Below are 17,447 nucleotides of genomic sequence, written 5' to 3'. Positions count from 1 at the left end.
AGAGGCCTGACCAGGTACACTTGCCTTTCTGTAGTTCAGTCTGGAAGATGGGTCACAAAAAAGATAGTGTAGGCAGATAAAACACCGGACCCAAAGTTAAGTTTGAATGTCAAATAAGCAGCAAATATGTTTTCAGTGTAAGTCGGTCCCTGCTATTGCATTATCCATTGTTTATCTGAAATTCATATTTAATTAGGCATCATATGTCTTATTTGCTAAGTTTGGCCATACTGAAAGGAGATCAGTGCAACGCAGAATATATTTATCTCCCTAATGTTACCCTTAGAGGTTATCAACCTAACCAAGAGCTGCACATTAATTAAATCAAAGATATAGCCAAAGATATTCAGCAAAGCAAAGATAAAAGCCTTATAAACCTCTACAATACCTGTAAATTGTTAGATCATGCTTTCTGTCATATGAAATGGGTACACATATGCTGGACATATTGACCATGCAGGAAGCCAGTCTTGTAAATTGAGTACAACCACTGTGTCATTCATTTGATCAACTGGAAACTAGTATTCTAGCTGCAATAAAAGTTGAAATATAGCAGTAGTTTTGCTTGTCTTAGAGTAAAGAAGCACTTTGTGGGAATGAGTTATATAATTGTCTTCTCTTTAAAAACAACTTATTTATTTATTTATTTATTTTTTTGAGATGGAGTCTCGCTCTGTCACTCAAGCTGGAATGCAGTGGTGCGATCTCAGCTCACTGCAGGCTCTGCCTCCCGGGTTCACACCATTCTCCTGCCTCAGCCTCTCCGAGTAGCTGGGACTATAGGCGCCTGCCACCACGCCCGGCTAATTTTTTGTATTTTTAGTAGACGGGGTTTCACCATGTTAGCCAGGATGGTCTCGATCTCCTGACCTCGTGATCCACCCGCCTCAGCCTCCCAAGGTGCTGGGATTACAGGCTTGAGCCACCGCGCCTGGCCTAAAAACAACTTTTTAAGAATTTTGAATTGGCCCCCCTTTCCTTGGTAGACTTCCCTTAGCAAGCAGGGGATCCAAGCATTTTGCTTGAAAGAGTGGTGCATATATACATCTTGTAGTATATAAATATTTGAAATTCTATGTAAATTGCGGTATATAAATATTTGAAATTCTGCGCAAGGAATTCAGAGCTTGCGGAGGAGGCATCCAGAGAGTCTGGTACTTTTGTTGTTTTCTCTTTTTCTTCCTTCTCCACCCTGCTTGCCGCGGCATGCGGGGAGGTGGGCTGAGGCTGGGGAAGACGGCAGAGGGTCGTCCAGTCCCTTCCTCTGGTGACGGCCAGGGCATCATGCTTGGGCGTAGGCACAGGCCACATGGACAGAGGCCCCAGGGTTTTCCAGTGGCTGATTCACAGACCACGGACCCTGTCCCTCTTGAACCCTTGTGCCCTGCACAGCTGGCTGCCTGGGCCTGTGTGGCTGAGGTCAGTGGAGGGGGCAGGATCAGACAGCCCCACTGCCAAGCAGGGATGCCTGCTGGGATACCAGGTGAACCAGGTGAAGGGGCACCTGGCACGTGCTTGAGGAAGTGGGGAGAAGGTTCTTGGCCTCCACTGATCCCCACTGACCCCAGTTACGGGGATGCCCCTGCGGTAGCCCACTCTTTCGGAAGTGCCTTTGACCTGTGTCTGGGGAGCCCTGGGGAGTTTCCATGGACTGTATGCTCTGGGGCCTCTTAGTTTCAGTCAGGAAGTTTAAGAAATTTTTTTTATCTCTTTCATGGACCTATTCAACGAATTGCTTGAAAACTGAACAGGCTTTTCCCCTGTAAAACAAAATCAGACCAGAACTTCTGAAAAACTTAGTCTCCGTGACCAATAATACTAGGTTGGTGCAAGAGTAATCGCAGTAATCACGATTTTTGCCATTAATAGTGAGCGGTGACAGCATGCTGGCAGTCCTCACAGCCCTCACTTGCTCTCGGCGCCTCCTCTGCCTGGGTTCCCATTTTGGCGGCACTTGAGGAGCCCTTCAGCCCCCCGCTGCACTGTGGGAGCCCCTTTCTGAGCTGGCCAAGGCCGGAGCCGGCTCCCTCAGCTTGCAGGGAGGTGTGGAGGGAGAGGCGCGAGCGGGAACCGGGGCTGCGCGCAGCGCTTGCGGGCCAGCTGGAGTTCCGGGTGGGCGTGGGCTTGGCGGGCCCCTCACTCAGAGCAGCCGGCCGGTCCTGCCGGCCCTGGGCAATGAGGGGCTTAGCACCCGGGCCAGCGGCTGCGGAGGGTGTACTGGGTCCCCCAGCAGTGCCAGCCCACCGGCGCTGCGCTCGATTTCTCACCGGGCCTTAGCTGCCTTCCCGCGGGTCAGGGCTCGGGACCTGCAGCCCGCCATGCCTGAGCCTCCCACCCCCTCCATGGGCTCCTGTGCGGCCCGAGCCTCCCCGACGAGCGCCACCCCCTGCTCCACGGCGCCCAGTCCCATCGACCACCCAAGAGCTGAGGGGTGCCAGCGCATGGCGCGGACTGGCAGGCAGCTCCACCTGCAGCCCCGGTGCGGGATCCACTGGGTGAAGCCAGCTGGGCTCCTGAGTCTGGTAGAGACGTGGAGAACCTTTATGTCTAGCTCAGGGACTGTAAATACACCAATCAGCACCGAGGTTTGTGGATGCACCAATCGACACTCTGTGTCTGGCTGCTCTGGTGGGGCCTTGGAGAACCTTTGTGTCCATACTCTGTATCTAACTGATCCGATGGGGACGTGGAGGACTTTTATATCTAGCTCAGGGATGGTAAACGCACCAATCAGCGCCCTGTCAGAACAGACCACTGGGCTCTACCAATCAGCAGGACGTGGGTGGGGCCAGATAAGAGAATAAAAGCAGGCTGCCCGAGCCAGCAGCGGCAACCCGCTCGGGTCCTCTTCCACACTGTGGGAGCTTTGTTCTTTCGCTCTTTGCAATAAATCTTGCTACTGCTCACTCTTTGGGTCCACACTGCTTTTATGAGCTGTAACACTCACCGCGAAGGTCTGCAGCTTCGCTCCTGAGCCAGCGAGACTACGAGCCCACCAGAAGGAAGAAACTGAACACATGCAAACATCAGAAGTAACAAACTCCAGACGCGCCACCTTAAGAACTGTAACACTCACCGTGAGGGTCAGCGGCTTCGTTCTTGAAGTCAGTGAGACCAAGAATCCACCAATTCCGGACACAGTAGTTCTGGGACTTAAGCCTTTGTGGCTTCATCACCGCTCACAGGCACGTTTGCGTCAACTTTGGTCACACAAGTGTGGGGGAGATGCCGGTGTCCTTGGGCACCTACTTCCCCATCCCTGCAAAGCCAAGGAATAGAACCTGTGATGGGAAGACTTCTGCTCTGCACTTCTCATGGGGAGATAGAAAAGCACCTGAGTCTTCATGCCTCGAGCTGTGGTATTTTAAAAATAAAATGTTGTACTGCCTGTCAGCCACTCGGGCCTGTGGTGACCGTGAGAAGCAGAGGCTCAGATTCCTGGAAAGTGGCATGAGTCATGTCCACTTTGGTTTTGTCCAGGCAGAGATCTGACTTTTTTCCTTGTGAACGTGGCATGTAAATGACTGGTCTAAACAGGGGCTCCATTTCCAGGGGTCTGATCTGAGCAGCTGTGGCCAGCAGAGTGAGTCCTTCCCTGTGTCACTAGGGGAGGGCTGGTCTTGGGCCAGCACCCCTGACTATAGCCACCATGCCGGTGGGGCCTGATTCACCCTGGACTGAGCTCTGGCTGTGAACAGGGTGATTATGGAGTCTGCTAGGCTGCCCCACTTGGAGGGATCTTACACCTCCCATCACCTTTTCAGATTGACAGTACCAACTGCAGCACAGACTTAACGGATCATTGGGTAGGTGAAACATTGAATGAGGCTTAGAGCAGGACTTCCAAAATGGGGTTACAGGTGCATAAGGCTGAATGAATGTTCCCGATGTCTCATTACAGAGGACGACCCTGGCGGTTCCTGGGCACCTGTCGTGTATTGCATTGGGAGCACGTTTCCTGTTGTGCTTTTCTGACTTTGAGCATTTCTGTCACAATTCTAGGACTGGTTGCCATAAAGGAAGCCCACGACATAGAGAGCAGGCTTAATGAGGTGGAGAAGCTGCTGAAGACAATCATAAGCATGCCCTGTAAGGTGAGTGCGGCCAGGCCCCGGGCTGGGCAGCGGGGTGGGAGGCGCTGGCACCTCCCAAATGCGAAAGGTGTCCATCCCCTTGGAGAGTTGACTTGCTTGCTCCCTCTCACTTAGCCGTTTTGTTGCCTGCCTGCAAGTACCAGGCGTTAGGGACGGGGTGGAGGTGTGCAGGTGTAATCGGGAGAAAGAAGGCTTTCGTGGGCTCCAGTGGCCCCGGTTTTTCCTCCCTGGGGAAAGAGTGAAAATGAGAGCTGCAAGGAGGCATGGGTGGAAGGGCATGGGGCCTCTGGCTGCAGGGGGCCTTTGCTTTCTGCCTCTGCTCAGAATCCACTGTCTTGCTGAGGGGATTTTAGAACAGACATGTGGAAACCAAGCAGAACATTGGCGTCAGCACAGCGGGGCACATTGCGCAGATTTGACCATCAGCTCCCTTTCCACGTAAGCCTGCGGGCTTCGTCGTGAGTGGTGGTTAAGAACCTGGACTTGAGCGCCAGGCAGACCTCCTTAGCTCATGGCAGCCTCCCTTTCTTTCTGGCCAGTGGGGAGAGTGGACACAGCCTACAGTTGACTATAGAGAGTGGGAGGTGTGAGTGAAACTGGCACATCAGAGCCACGATTTCCTCCACTGCCCAGGTCGCCGAGGCCTTGGCTTTCAGCCGCCTGGGCCATGAACACGTGAGGGCTGTGCAGTGATGGCAGCTCTGCCCCTGTAGCCAGCCATGGGAGCATCTGGACATTCACAGGGCGTTTGCATCACACAGGCCACCTCTGCGGAGGAGCGGGGGCCCCCTCTTGGTAGACAGACAGGGCCAACATGTAGAGGCTGTTCATTTTTAGTAATCCCTGTATTTCTCCCCAGTATTCTAGGTCAGAAGTTGTGCTCACCTTCTTCGAAAGATCTCCTCTGGATCAGGTGTTAAAAAATGATAATGTACATAAAATTCAACCCAGCTTTCAAAGTCCAGTCAAAATATCAGGTAAGAGCCACAAAGGAGGCGTTGGGGGGAGGACTGAGGCTTCACAGAAACCCTCACGGTTGGCTTTCTATGAGGCTGGGCCACACTTTTCCAGAAAGACAATCCAAGAGAAATGCCAATGTACAGGGAGGGGCTGTTGCCTGATTCCTCCAAGCAGTGCTTCCTCCTTTGTTTTTCACTCCTGCTGCGTCCTCAGGGGTTTGTTTGGCATGTAAATTGGAACTCACTTAAGAAATGGTATAACGATGAACAAACACATTGATGATAGAGTTTGAAGCAAACTACTGGAATCCACCGTTCAGCCTGTTGAAGCGAGACAGCCCGTGTCACGTGGCATTGAATTTGGTTCTTGCTTTTAGGGGCAGCCATAACCAAAGGGACCCACAGGCTTTAGGTCTCCTTAGCGTGGATGTGGGACTGTGGCTCCTGGCGCAGGAAGGAAGGAAGGGGAAACTGGGGCGTCTTGGCCAGTTTGGTGACTTACTAAGATCTGGGTTGCAGGTGTCATGAGAACACTAGACTTGTTTTTTGCAGCACTATTTTGACAAAGGCTGACGAGGAGGATTTTGTAGGGAAAAGAGCTCTGTCCTGGGAGTCTGTAGGACTGGATTTTCCCAAGCAAGTGGCAGTCACCTTGTGACATAAGAAGTGACAGGTTGTATGCGGTCTTGCCATGGTCTGCCTGGTGGACAGGGAGGGACGAGGGGACTCAAGAGAGGAGACATGGCTCAGCCAAAGGAGAGTGCCTCCATGATGTTGCATATGTAGGAAGGAGAGCAGGGGGCCTGTGTCCATCATTCCGTGTCTGAATGGAGGAGGAAGCAGGGGAGAAGGAGGGATGGAGGACTCAGAAGGACGTCAAGGGAGAAGAGTGGATGAGAGGGGGTCTGAGCCCAGAGCTGACTCAGAAGGAATTGGGAGACCAGAGGACAATGGGGATGGGTGACTGATGCTGTTGGCTGTGAACATGGCCTTGCTGATTACGGGCCACAGCACAGGTGGGATTCTGAATTGTGTGCTTGGGAGAACTGGGTGGGGTGAGCAGGTTCTGGAACCTGGAGTGGAAGATGGGTTTCTAGATATTAATAGGATTGTGTGTGCGCAGGGTGGTGGCGCGCCGGACCCTGTCTGTGGCTGGTGCTTTGTTTTGTTTTTTACTTTTTTGTTTGTTTTTACTGACACATAATTATTGTACATATTTATGGGGTAAAGTGTGATGTTTTGATGCATGTGTATATTGTGTAAAAACCAAATCAGAGTATTTAGCATTTCCATTATCTCAAACATTCGTCTTTTCTTTGTGGTGAGAACATTCAAAATCCTCTCTTCTAGCTATTTTGAAATACACAAGGCAGTACTGTTAACCCTAGTCACCCTACTGTGCAGTAGCACAGCAGAGCTTATTCCTCCCACTATCACTTTGTGCTCACTGACCAGCCTCTCCCTGTCCACCGCTGGCCCCTCCCCAGCCTCTGGTAACCACTGTTCTACTTACTGCTTCTATGATCTCCCTTTCTCTAGGTTCCACATATGGGTGAGATCTTGTGACGTTTGTCTTAATGTGCCTAGCTTATTTCACTTAACATAATGCCTGCAGGCTCATTCATGTTGCCACAAATGACAGCATTTCATTCTTTTTAATGGCTGAATAGTATTCCATTGTGCGCATATGTACCACATTTCCTTTACTCATTCATTGGTTGGTAGACACTTTGGTGGTTTCTATTGTGTGTTCTTGGCACCTTTGTCAAAAATCAGTTGGCTGTAAGTATATCGATTTATTTCTGTGTTCTCTATTCTGTTCCATTGGTCTGTGTGTCTTTTTATGCCAGTACCATGCTGTTTTGGTTACTGTAGCTCTGTCATATATTTTGAAGTTGTGTAGTGTGATGCCTCTGGCTTTGCTCTAGATTGCTTTGGCTATTTGGCATCTTTTGTGGTTCTATATACATTTTAGGATTGTCTTGCTGATTTTTGTTGTTGTTGTTTTGTTTGTTGGTTTTGTTTTGTTTTGAGACAGGGTCTCCCTCTGTTACGCAGGCTGGAGTGCAGTGGTGCAGTTACAGCTCAAGTGATCCTCCTGCCTCAGCCTCCCAAGTAGCTGGGACTACAGGTGTGCCCCCCATCATGCCAGGCTAATTTTTGTATTTTTTGTAGAGATGAGATTTTGCCATGTTTCCCAAGCTGGTCTCCAAACTTTTGAGCTCAAGCGATCCATCTGCCTTGGCCTCCCAAAGGGCTGGGATTATAGGTATTAGCCACCGCGCCCGGCCTAGCATTGATTTTTTTTCTATTCCTGTGGAGAATGTCATTTGTATTTTGATGGGGATTGCGTTGAATTTGTGGATCACTTTGGGTGGTATGCTGCTTTTGATATCTCCCTAAGATAGCTTCCTATGTGCCCTTAGACAAGAGCAGTGAGTACAGGAGCCCCTTTTTAGCTGGTACTGGGTCTCCAGAACCTTTATGGGAGAGTGAGGATGGCTGGGTCCTTTATCCTGGCTGGGTGTCTGTGGATCCCCATCTCAGAGGGCTCTGGAGTCCTAATTGTCTATTGCTCTGGGTTTTGCATTTTGTAGTGCAGAGCATGGGGAAGCCTGATTCTTTAGTCTGAGTGGGGAGAGTCCTAGCACCAGTGTCTGTTTTTTGTTTTGCTCTGTCTGGGCAACCCAGAGATCAAGGAGCAGCAGAGTCCTCTTAGTGCCTTGCCTTGTGGGAGGTGCTGGCCCCCAAGTGAGAGGGACAGATTAGAGCTGCCTGGAGCTACCTCTGATGGAGAAGCTCCTGAGGCACAGTGCCCGGCACATGCTTCAGCCTGCCCTGGCCTCCCATTTCTATCAGCGATGTGGATGAACACATGGCCCACATGTACCCTAAGGGGCGAGCATAGTGAGACGAAATTTAACAGGGAGAAATGTAGAGTCTCATGTTGCCATTGAAAGTATGTTTTCTTTGCCTTTTTGCAAGGGCTGAGGACAGGTTTCAGCCACGGCTGTCTGTGGCCTTCCGTGTGTGATGGGGGTGCAGTGTCCAGGTCTAGGAAGGCAGGGGTCCTGGCCTCCTTATGCAAGTCAAGACTGTCCCCGGGATGCAGCAAGATGAATTATTGCATCCAGAGAAGAGTGTCTGGCGGGCAGGGGTCAGAAGAATGGGAGGAAATGTGGAAGGGCAGCTAGGAGGAAGGGGATGCCACCTTCAGATGTTGGCAGGCTGCCATGGGAAGGGGTCAGGTGGGGGCTGGCACTGGGCCTGTGGGTAGAAGTAACTGTGGGCGACTTTGGCTCAGCACAGAACACGTTCTAACATCTGGGGCTGCCTGACCATGGAGTCTGCAGCAGCCTGTGGCTAACAGTCTCGGTGCAAAGTCTGCGGGCCCGGAGGTGTTGCTGCAGGAGGCGGCAGGCCATACGGCCTCTTGCAGCCTTGCAGAGCCGAGGGTCTCAAGTGCTCTGAGTGTTTCCTCCTCTTCCTCTTCTCTGCCGGTCACCGAGTCTGGTGTTCTTTCTCTGAATCCCCCAGACCTTCTGATCTCTGTTCCCAGTCTAGCCGGCCCCTCACTGTGTCTAAGGGAGCTTCTTAATCTAGAGCAGTTGTGCCTGCCTGTGGCGAGGTGGTACGCCCACCCACACCGTGGCAGATACCTCCCTTCAGGAATGCTTTTTAATGAAATTACTATTGACAATAAATAGCCCCAACATCCCTTTGAGAAAATGGCTCACACGTAGGCACATCATCTTCTCAGTCTTGGTCCCATATTTGGCATGTTTCTGGATCTGTGGCTCCCCAGGCTGAGGCGCGGGGTCCAGAGAACCCTGGCATCACCTGAGACTGTCCACACGGCTTTCTCTCATGCCTCCCCCTTTCTCTAGGACATGAACCCGAGGACTGAGCCAGTCATCCCAAAGCTCTGACCTCTGAGGTTCATTAACCGTCTTAAAAACTCACTCTCACAATCAAGCCCAAGTTCTTGGTCATTCAGGGCATTCAGAGCCTAGCCCACGCTAGCCTTTTGATTTTGTCACCTCCACTCCAGAGCCTCGGCCTCCTGCAGGGGACTGGCTAGCCGTTGCATGGACTGTGGCCCTGCAGGGTCCTTCGTGTAAACCTGCCTGTCCACTGCTGTCCTGGTTAATTCCATTCATTCCTGGCCAAGAGCCCACACCCACCCTCCTCCCCCATTTCTTATGCCACTGACATAGGTGTAGGGAAGCGGTGCCGTGGGGAACAGGCACTGACCGTCTCTGCTCTCATGATGCAGGGTGGGGAGGGGGACCTGCAGGCACCGAGTGCCTTGGCTTTTCTAGGACAGTTTAGTTGTCAGGAGCTCCACTAGATGGCGCCCAGCGCTAGCAGGTGCGGCGACTATTTCCACATCCTGGGGCCACGGTGAGGACAATCAGGATGGACTACAGCCCTTGGCAATGCTTCCAACCAGTGCAGCCTTAATCATTCTTTGTCCTTTGTAAGAAAGCAGGAATCTAGAGCGTTCTGCCCCGTGGCTGCAGCTGTGCAATGTGAAAGGAAATGCAAACTTCAGCTTCGATCTGGCAACTTGGACTCATCAATCTCAGCCACAAAATCTGACCATTCAGGTTTAAGAGGCCTGGAAATGAATCACAATTTTATTTTTCATTAATCTGGCTTCTGGCCAATCTCAACCTTAGTTTTACTATGTAGGGGTAGCCCAGTTAGCCAGTTAATACAAGGGCACTGCTCTGGGTTTTGTTCTGTTGCTGGAGTGCATGGGAAATACAGTGGGAGAGAGGAGGTGAAAGGGAGGAGGGCTAGAGTATGAATGCGTTCGTGGCTGAGTCTGCATGTCTGCTGAGAAAAGCGATAGAGTTATTGAAGTGAGGGGTTGTGTCGTTTGTGGGGCTATGAAAACATAGCTGCATCTAAAAAACAGAAAAATTGCCATCAGGCAAACAGACACACTGGTAATTGTTGCAAAAAAGATCCATTGATTGATAGATGCAAAGATTTGTGAGTGAAACTTTGAGGAGAAACAGGATTGCATAGCCTAGAGGCATCCTACCTCAATTATTAACTACAAAGGGAAAGGTGGTAACTTCACTATGGAAACAGCTGGCAGAAGCCTCCTCACCAGGCACTCCACAGCAGCCTTCCCAGCAGCAGGACCTGTCAGCATCACCCCCACCCCCATATGCCACTCCAGGTCTCATGCAGCGTCACTGTGTAGGATTCCTGCCAAAAATGCATCACCTCGATCGAATCACTCTAAAACTGCCAACAAACCCAAATCGAGGGACATTTGCTAAAATAGCTCAGTCCTCTCTAAAAGTGTTGTGGTCATGAGGGACAAGGAAAGGTGGAGGAACCGTCAGAGGTGGTAGAAGACCAAGACAGAGCAACTCATTGCAACACGGGATCCTGGATTGGGGCCCCCACGGAAAAGAGGAACATTGGTGGGAAAACTGTTGAAATTGGAGTGAAGGAGGTCTTTCATTTAGTTAACAGTATTGTGCCAATGTCAGTTTCCATGGAAGAGCAGGGCTGCTTTCATTTGGAAAAATGTGAGTGTAAAAAAATAGCTTGAAAGTCAGCTATTTCATGGAATCAGTCATGTATGTGATTAAAATGGCTACACTGGTCAAAGATTCTTGCTATAGATACTAAGCTGACTTCTAAGACATTCACATTGTATGTTTGAAGAGAGGCTCAGATGCTATAATTTTTCTTGAATTACAACATTTTCTTCCGTTCTTCATCGTTTACATCATAACAGTTGTGAGGACATTACTAAAAATGATCATAATCGCTGTGAGGAAATGCGGACCTCAGCCTTGATACGGCTACTTGGACTCATCAATTTCAGCCGCAAAATCTGATTATTTAGGCTTAGGGGGCCTGGAAGTAGAACACTGTTTTTCATTAATCTGGCTTCTGTATAATGTCAACCTTATTTTTACTAAATAGGGGTAGCCCAGTTAGGCAATTAATAAAAGGGCAATGAATGATCATGATAGATCACTCAGGACTCTTTATTGAGCCCTCAGCATTTGCTGGATTCTTTACATACATCATCTCAGTTAGTCTGCACAATGGCCTTTGGAATGGATACCTTTATTTCCATTGTACAGATGAAGAAACTGAGCAAGAAGTAACCTGCTCTCCAGGCATAAGTAGCAGAGCCTTCCCCAGCTGCGCAGTCTGCATGCTTTCCTACCTGCTCGTGCCTCCTGAGGAGCCAGCATTCCACACTGCAGACACGCCATGCTTGCTAGTGCTCTGGCTGAAGGCACATGGCAAGTTATCAGTGGACTTTGTTACAAGTCAGGCTGCCTGGTCCTGTAGCAATGAATCTCAATGAAGCCTTTTGCTTGAAGGTACAAGTTCATGGTCTACACCATCCTCTTGTGAAAACTGACCTGGGAGGTCAACTGCCATTTAAATATCTGCTGTCCGTGGTTGAAATGGGGCACAGACTACAGGCTTAGCAAGATGATCTCCTTAAACCAGTGGTCCCTACAATTAGACGCTTGCTAGAGCTAAATGTTTTTTCTTCCTTTTTTTTTTTTAAAACTGTGGACCTGTTCTAATTTCTACGGCTTTTCTTAGGACTTTTTTGTTAAAGTGACCAAGTAAATAAAAATGTAAACTGTTACAGAATCTGTGCTCCATTTTGAACTAGCACAGGCATATAGAAGCTGTGCACACTTCCCTAGGTTTTAAGACAATTTGCTTTTCAATACACCATCCCTTTCTGAACCCGAGTTGGGAATAAATGTTCCAGAGGTTGCTGCACACCTGCCAGCTGTGTAGCCTGGCTTGCCCCAAGGTTTTTCGAGATTCTGGGGCTGAGAGCAGAGGTGGGATCCAGGAGGGAACCGGAGCTTCTCAGGGACCATCTTTAGTGAAATGCAAGAGTCTAAGCGAAGTCCCTCTCTGGGCCGGGCCTGAGACAGCAAGGTCCATACAGGAGGCACCACACATACCTTAGTGTCCTCCAGGGCCCAGCCAGCCTTGCAAATAATTAAACCACATGTATGTGCGTGAGGCTCCTTGTCACAGGTGATTAAGGAATGATTGCTTACAAATCTGTTTTTTGGGGGACTGGTAAAGACTCCATTTTATAGAGCTCCAAATTTCACATGTAAGGAAGATTAGGCATGTAAAGTCACTCTTCAGAATTTTATTCCGAAGTGATTTGCAGCAGTGACATTTGTTTTAACTTGTAGGCCACCCACCACCCAACCAAATTCCCTGTGCAAAAGGGGTGGGAGAAAGCGGGTGGGGCTGTCAGCTGGCTGTATGGAGGTTGCTCTGAGGTTTTATGTGCTTCCCAAGAAAGACAGATTTGGGTCAGAGTTAATAAAAACAATGAAGGCAGTGGTTCTGTGCTGCCGCCCATTTTAGATAGAGAGGCAAGGGAATCTTAGTTCATCTTGTTAGGATATAGCAGTGTTCACAGTCCGCCTGTTCAGTGAGGCTTTGGTAAGCAGCATCTTTTTTTTTTTTTTTTTTTTTTTTGAGACAGAGTCTCGCTCTGTCGCCCAGGCTGGAGTGCAGTGGCGCGATCTCGGCTCACTGCAAGCTCCGCCTCCCGGGTTCACGCCATTCTCCTGCCTCAGCCTCTCCGAGTAGCTGGGACTACAGGCGCCCGCCACCACGCCCGGCTAATTTTTTGTATTTTTAGTAGAGACGGGGTTTCACCGTGGTCTCGATTTCCTGACCTCGTGATCCACCCGCCTCGGCCTCCCAAAGTGCTGGGATAACAAGCATGAGCCACCGCGCCTGGCCCGGTAAGCATCTTGTTTCACCCGTTTTGCACCTGGAAGTGTGGCTGACCCCAGACTTTGGGCACTGATTCCTCTTTGCTTCGCAGAGCTCCTTCTCAGGACCTGCAGCCCTACCATGTGGTACAGGGAGGAGGGCAGGGAAGATCTGAGGACTGATGTCCCCAGGAAACACCAGTGGTCCCTTCTCCAGAAAGGCAGGTGGAATTTAGCAGTGACCTGATGAATCTGACTGATGAATCGATATTTTGCTCCTATGGGGGGTGAGGAGGAAATCTGTTTTTCTTTCCTCATTTTTGTGTAATTTCCCTAATTCTCTTCATATGGAAAGCAGTTCAAAGAACTGAGAACCAAATACCTAGAAAGATTAAACAGAAAGTGACTATTTCAGTTACGAAAAAAAGCAAATCCATACACGGGAATGAACCAGTCTAAATTGTGGTAAGGTGTAAGAAAAAATAAAGAAAACTGTCTCCCAAGCAGTGAAGGCATCGGATGGGGCAGTGAGCGATGTTCCTGTTGGGTGCAGCATGCCAGGGGAGAGGGAGGGCCGTTTGGAGCTGTGCCCTGAATGGGAAGAAGATAATCCCTTGGATTTGAGAAGGCACCAGGAACTTGGAGTGTATTTTGGCATGACTTTTATGATGGGGTACATAAGAGGTTCTGATTCAAAAGAACAGAAGAAGGTGATCCTGGTCTTAGAACTGTGGTTAGGAGATGAGCAGTCTCACGGGCAGCTGGAGGACTTTAGCGCCAAGAACTGGCCCTGGCTACCAGATCTCATCTGCCAAGGGAGGGGACGGAAACACGGTCCCTCAGAAAATACAAATGAACGCTGTAGCTTTTTATACCTAGATGGACCAGATGGCGCGATGCGATCCAGGAGTCCATGGGATTTCAGAGTGAGAAGGATCCTCAGAGATTAATACGACTTTGAAATTTCCATTGGAGGAAACTGAGTCCCAAGGCCATGGAGCTTGTTGTCCTGGCTCCTCCTCCTCCATTCCAGCCCCTCCAGCCAAGGACGAGCGCAGACTTCCACCCTCTAGCCCATGCCGTGCAGCCAGTGTGGACGTAGGAAGTCGTTTTTCTTTGCTGGCTTTTCTAAATTACCCAAATCTGTGCTTATTTGGAAAAAAAAAAAAAAAATCATTTACATACAGAATTATATAAAGCGAAACAGTGAAAGTCACCGTTTGGTTTAAAATGCACACTGAGAAGTAACTCAGGAATGGGCAACCAATATTGTATATTCTCACTTAGAAGTGGGAGCTAAGCTATGAGGATGCAAAGGCATAAGAATGATATCATGGACTTTGGGGACGTGGGGTGAGGGATAAAAGACTACTTACTGGGTATAGTGTACCCTGCTTGGGTGATGGATCCACCAAAATCTCAGAAATCACCGCTAAAGAACTTATCCGTGTAACCAAGACCCACCTGTACCCCCAAAACTATTAAAATAAAATGCACACTAATTTCATTCAGTCAGAACAACAACCCAGGGCAGTCAATATTGTTACTCCTGTCTTAGCCACAGGGAGAGCTCAGCAAGGCGAGGTACCCTGGGCAGAGCCACGCATCACTGTGCCATAGATCTGCTCTCACGCAGACTCACAGATTTGAGCCTAGTACTCCTTCTTTGTACTCCAGCTTGAAGCCCACAGCAAAGGGCGTATGGAGAGCGTACTCGGGCAGCCAGAGCATCTTTGTCTGGGGAGAGACACAGCAGGCCTGGCTCCTGCGGGGGTTGACCTCTTCCCTGACTTTGTGTGGCAGAGTTCTGAATGGGTCTCAGGTGCACAGCATTGTCTTACAGTGTGGAAGAGAGGCACGGGCAACAGGTGGAGGAGGAAGTAGGGAGATGGGGGTAAGCCCCAAACTCCAAAACCTCAAGCACCGACCCCTCCTGAGGACTCACCCTGTTGCTTTGATTTTCAGAAATCATGAGGTCCAATGGATTTTGTTTGGCAAATACCGAAACAATAGTTATTGACCACAGTATACCAAACGGAGGAGACCAGCACCTGGGCGTGGACCCAACAGAGCATTTGTAAGTATGCTGATTTCAATATCATTTCGTTGACTGTCCTGAGCCGTTTGCCTTGTGGGATGGGGGCTCACTGTTCTTATGGAAGGAAGTGGGTGCCCAGAGCCACCCAGCAGTTCTGCCTGCATTTGGACACTGATTTTTAAAAGTTCGCCTTTCCCAGAGTCTGGTGAGATCTTGATTAGTAAATCTGTGGAGGTTGGAGTTGCTGGTTCTGAGGAGCATTTAGGAGACGTTGCAGGGCTAGGGGCCTGGTTCGTGTGGGGCCCTGAAGGGTGTGATGCTGTCTCCAGGGCCAGGAGGGCCACATGCCTCACACTCAATGGTCCTGATTCCCTGGTATGGGGACATGTTTGCCTCATGGCTGCCTGCCCTGTGCTGAAGATGTAGGATGTGTCTGATTACTGAGGCTGGACAGCCAAAGCCACCACTGTCTTCTCCACTCTTTCTGTCTCTGATTTGACTGTAACACATGCCCTAGAGAGCCCGACACTGGGGTCGGCAGCACCTTCAGCCTTGGCTCTCCTCCAGGCATCTTCTTGGTGAATTACGGGGGCACCAGGGTCCCCAGACAGCTTGGCCTCTGTTTCCTGACACAGCCAAATCCAGACTGCTTCTTGGCTATATGAGCTCAGAAAAGTTATTTAACCTTTCCTGACTTCTCTTACCTTCACGGGACCATTCTGTTGTCCCACCATGGGTTGTGTTGAAGACCACAGATGATGAGTGTAAAACATCCGCTTGAGAGCCCCACAGAGGCAGCTCTGGCTGCAGAGTCTCCCTGTGGGCCCAGGAATGACACAGCCTGGGGGTGGCCCAGGTCTTGCACCACCCATTTGCTAGCCCTCCATAGCAGCAGATTGAAACTAGAGCTGGCCACATGTGCCCAGACCCACATCTGGGCCTGTGGGCAGCAGGGCTGTGACCCTAGCATGAACCTGGGCTCCAGCTGGTGGCCTGGGCCTCCTCTGCTGAATCCTTGCTCCATGACTGAGCATGGGGGGGTCCCTGTCAGGCTTGTGGGACTGTCTCCTGCTAACAGACCCCACCTTTACCAGTGTGTCTCTCGGGTAGATGGTGCGAGAATCCTTCCCAATAGAGGGGTCATGAGCTGCCGGTGGCAGAGGCTGTGCCGGTGGGGCCAAGGCTGCAGCTTTCCTGACCTGCCTTGCCCTTTTGTGTCCCTTGCCCTGACCTCACTGTACATAGCTCATTCAGTCATTACCTGTGGGTCCCCCATGCCAACAGCCTGGCACCGTTGGAGGTACAAGGCTGGAGTGTAATCATGGATAAAAGAAAGAGGCCCTTTAGCTTGGCAGGGTTAGTCACTGGCCAGGCACTGTCTTGGGGAGAAGACAGATGGAGACCCTTCCTCATCACCAGTTGTGCAGGCTCCGAGTCTGCAGTGTTTCCGGGGGGACCCCTTTCTATATCCAAGAGGCCCTTGGCACCCTGGAATGAGGCCAGATTTAGGAGGCAGGTTCAACGGTGAGCAGGCTGGAGCTGAGGAGAAACACACGGAGAGAAGAAAGCCGGGCCAGAGGTGTGGCTCCTTGCGGCTGCCCAGGACTGTGTGTGGACAGGAGTGACAGGTCTTGAATAGGCGGCTGCCTGCTCTGGGACGCCTGGCTCACAGGGAGAGAGGGCCAAGAAAATCTCCATGACCCCAGAAAAGCCAACCAAAGAAACGCCTGCCGCCGTGGGGCTCAGGGGCATTTGGAGGGAGTTCCGACTCGGGCTTGCCGGGTCTCTCTCTGGCTGCCCAATCCCGGGCAGCGCAGTGGAGTCGATGGTCCAGCTCCAGTGTCTTGCAGGGACGATCTGTTTCTACACGGCACCGGCTGTCGGGTGGGGGATTGACAGCGACCAAGAGCATAGAGAGACGCCGTTTGTGGAACTGGAAGCTTCACCTCCCTGTGTGGCTGTCCTCCCTGGCACCCGAGGCTGACCGTCCGGCCCAAGCCTGTGAGCCCAGTGCCGCCAGGCCCACGGCAGGGCCGCCACAGCAGAGTCTCAGCAGGCTGCCCCTAGTCTGGCCCCAGGGGCAAGTGGACACCAGTGCCGGGGCCCAGAGACCCACTTGCACTCAGGGAATGGATGTATCTGATAGAGATGGGGCCAGTGGGGACTTCTGGGGCTCTGCAGGTGACAGTCTCAGCTGGCGAAGGGATTGCCCGGCTTCTGGGAGGTCATCCAGGGCCAAGGCACTGGGCGGTTCTGTGGGGACCTCAGGGAGCCTCAGCCCCATGACTCATTTTCCCTGAGAATCCCAGTCCCCCTCCTTCCTCATGTCCTCAGGGTCGTCCTGTGATCTGGGCGGGGAGGACGGGCAGGTGGTGGGACACTGTGTGAGGTGGCACTGTGGCTCTGCCCCTCACCTGGCTTGAGCCTTTCGGCACGCCCAAGGTTCCCCCTTGGGTTTCCATCCAGCCCTGGTCTGGGGAAGAGATTTCATTTCCTGGGATGAAGTTGGAGAGCTGCTGTGTCTCCGTGAGCCCCCATAGCTTTCCCACCCACAGCTAGGGCTCTTTGTGCCACAGCCTCTGTCCCAGCCTCGTATTGCCAGGAC

The 17,447-nt window shown here is 51.0% G+C and overlaps 1 protein-coding gene across 2 annotated transcripts in view; it reads left to right on the top strand.

The window, feature by feature from the left end:
- PXDC1 (PX domain containing 1) overlaps positions 1-17,447 on the top strand; it is an 83,227-nt gene that overhangs the window by 11,563 nt on the left and 54,217 nt on the right. For both annotated transcript variants that reach the window (XM_058432640.1, XM_032140886.2), the window contains exons 2-4: positions 4,003-4,094; positions 4,954-5,071; positions 14,770-14,881. In XM_058432640.1, coding sequence (XP_058288623.1) covers positions 4,003-4,094; positions 4,954-5,071; positions 14,770-14,881 — 322 coding nt within the window. The remainder of the gene's footprint in view (positions 1-4,002; positions 4,095-4,953; positions 5,072-14,769; positions 14,882-17,447) is intronic.

This window comes from Hylobates moloch, unplaced genomic scaffold, assembly GCF_009828535.3.
Source record: "Hylobates moloch isolate HMO894 unplaced genomic scaffold, HMol_V3 SCAFFOLD_20, whole genome shotgun sequence".
Lineage (NCBI taxonomy): Eukaryota > Metazoa > Chordata > Mammalia > Primates > Hylobatidae > Hylobates > Hylobates moloch.
The sequence above is the reverse complement of the archived record's forward strand: the minus strand, read 5'-3'. Positions and strand labels throughout refer to the sequence as shown.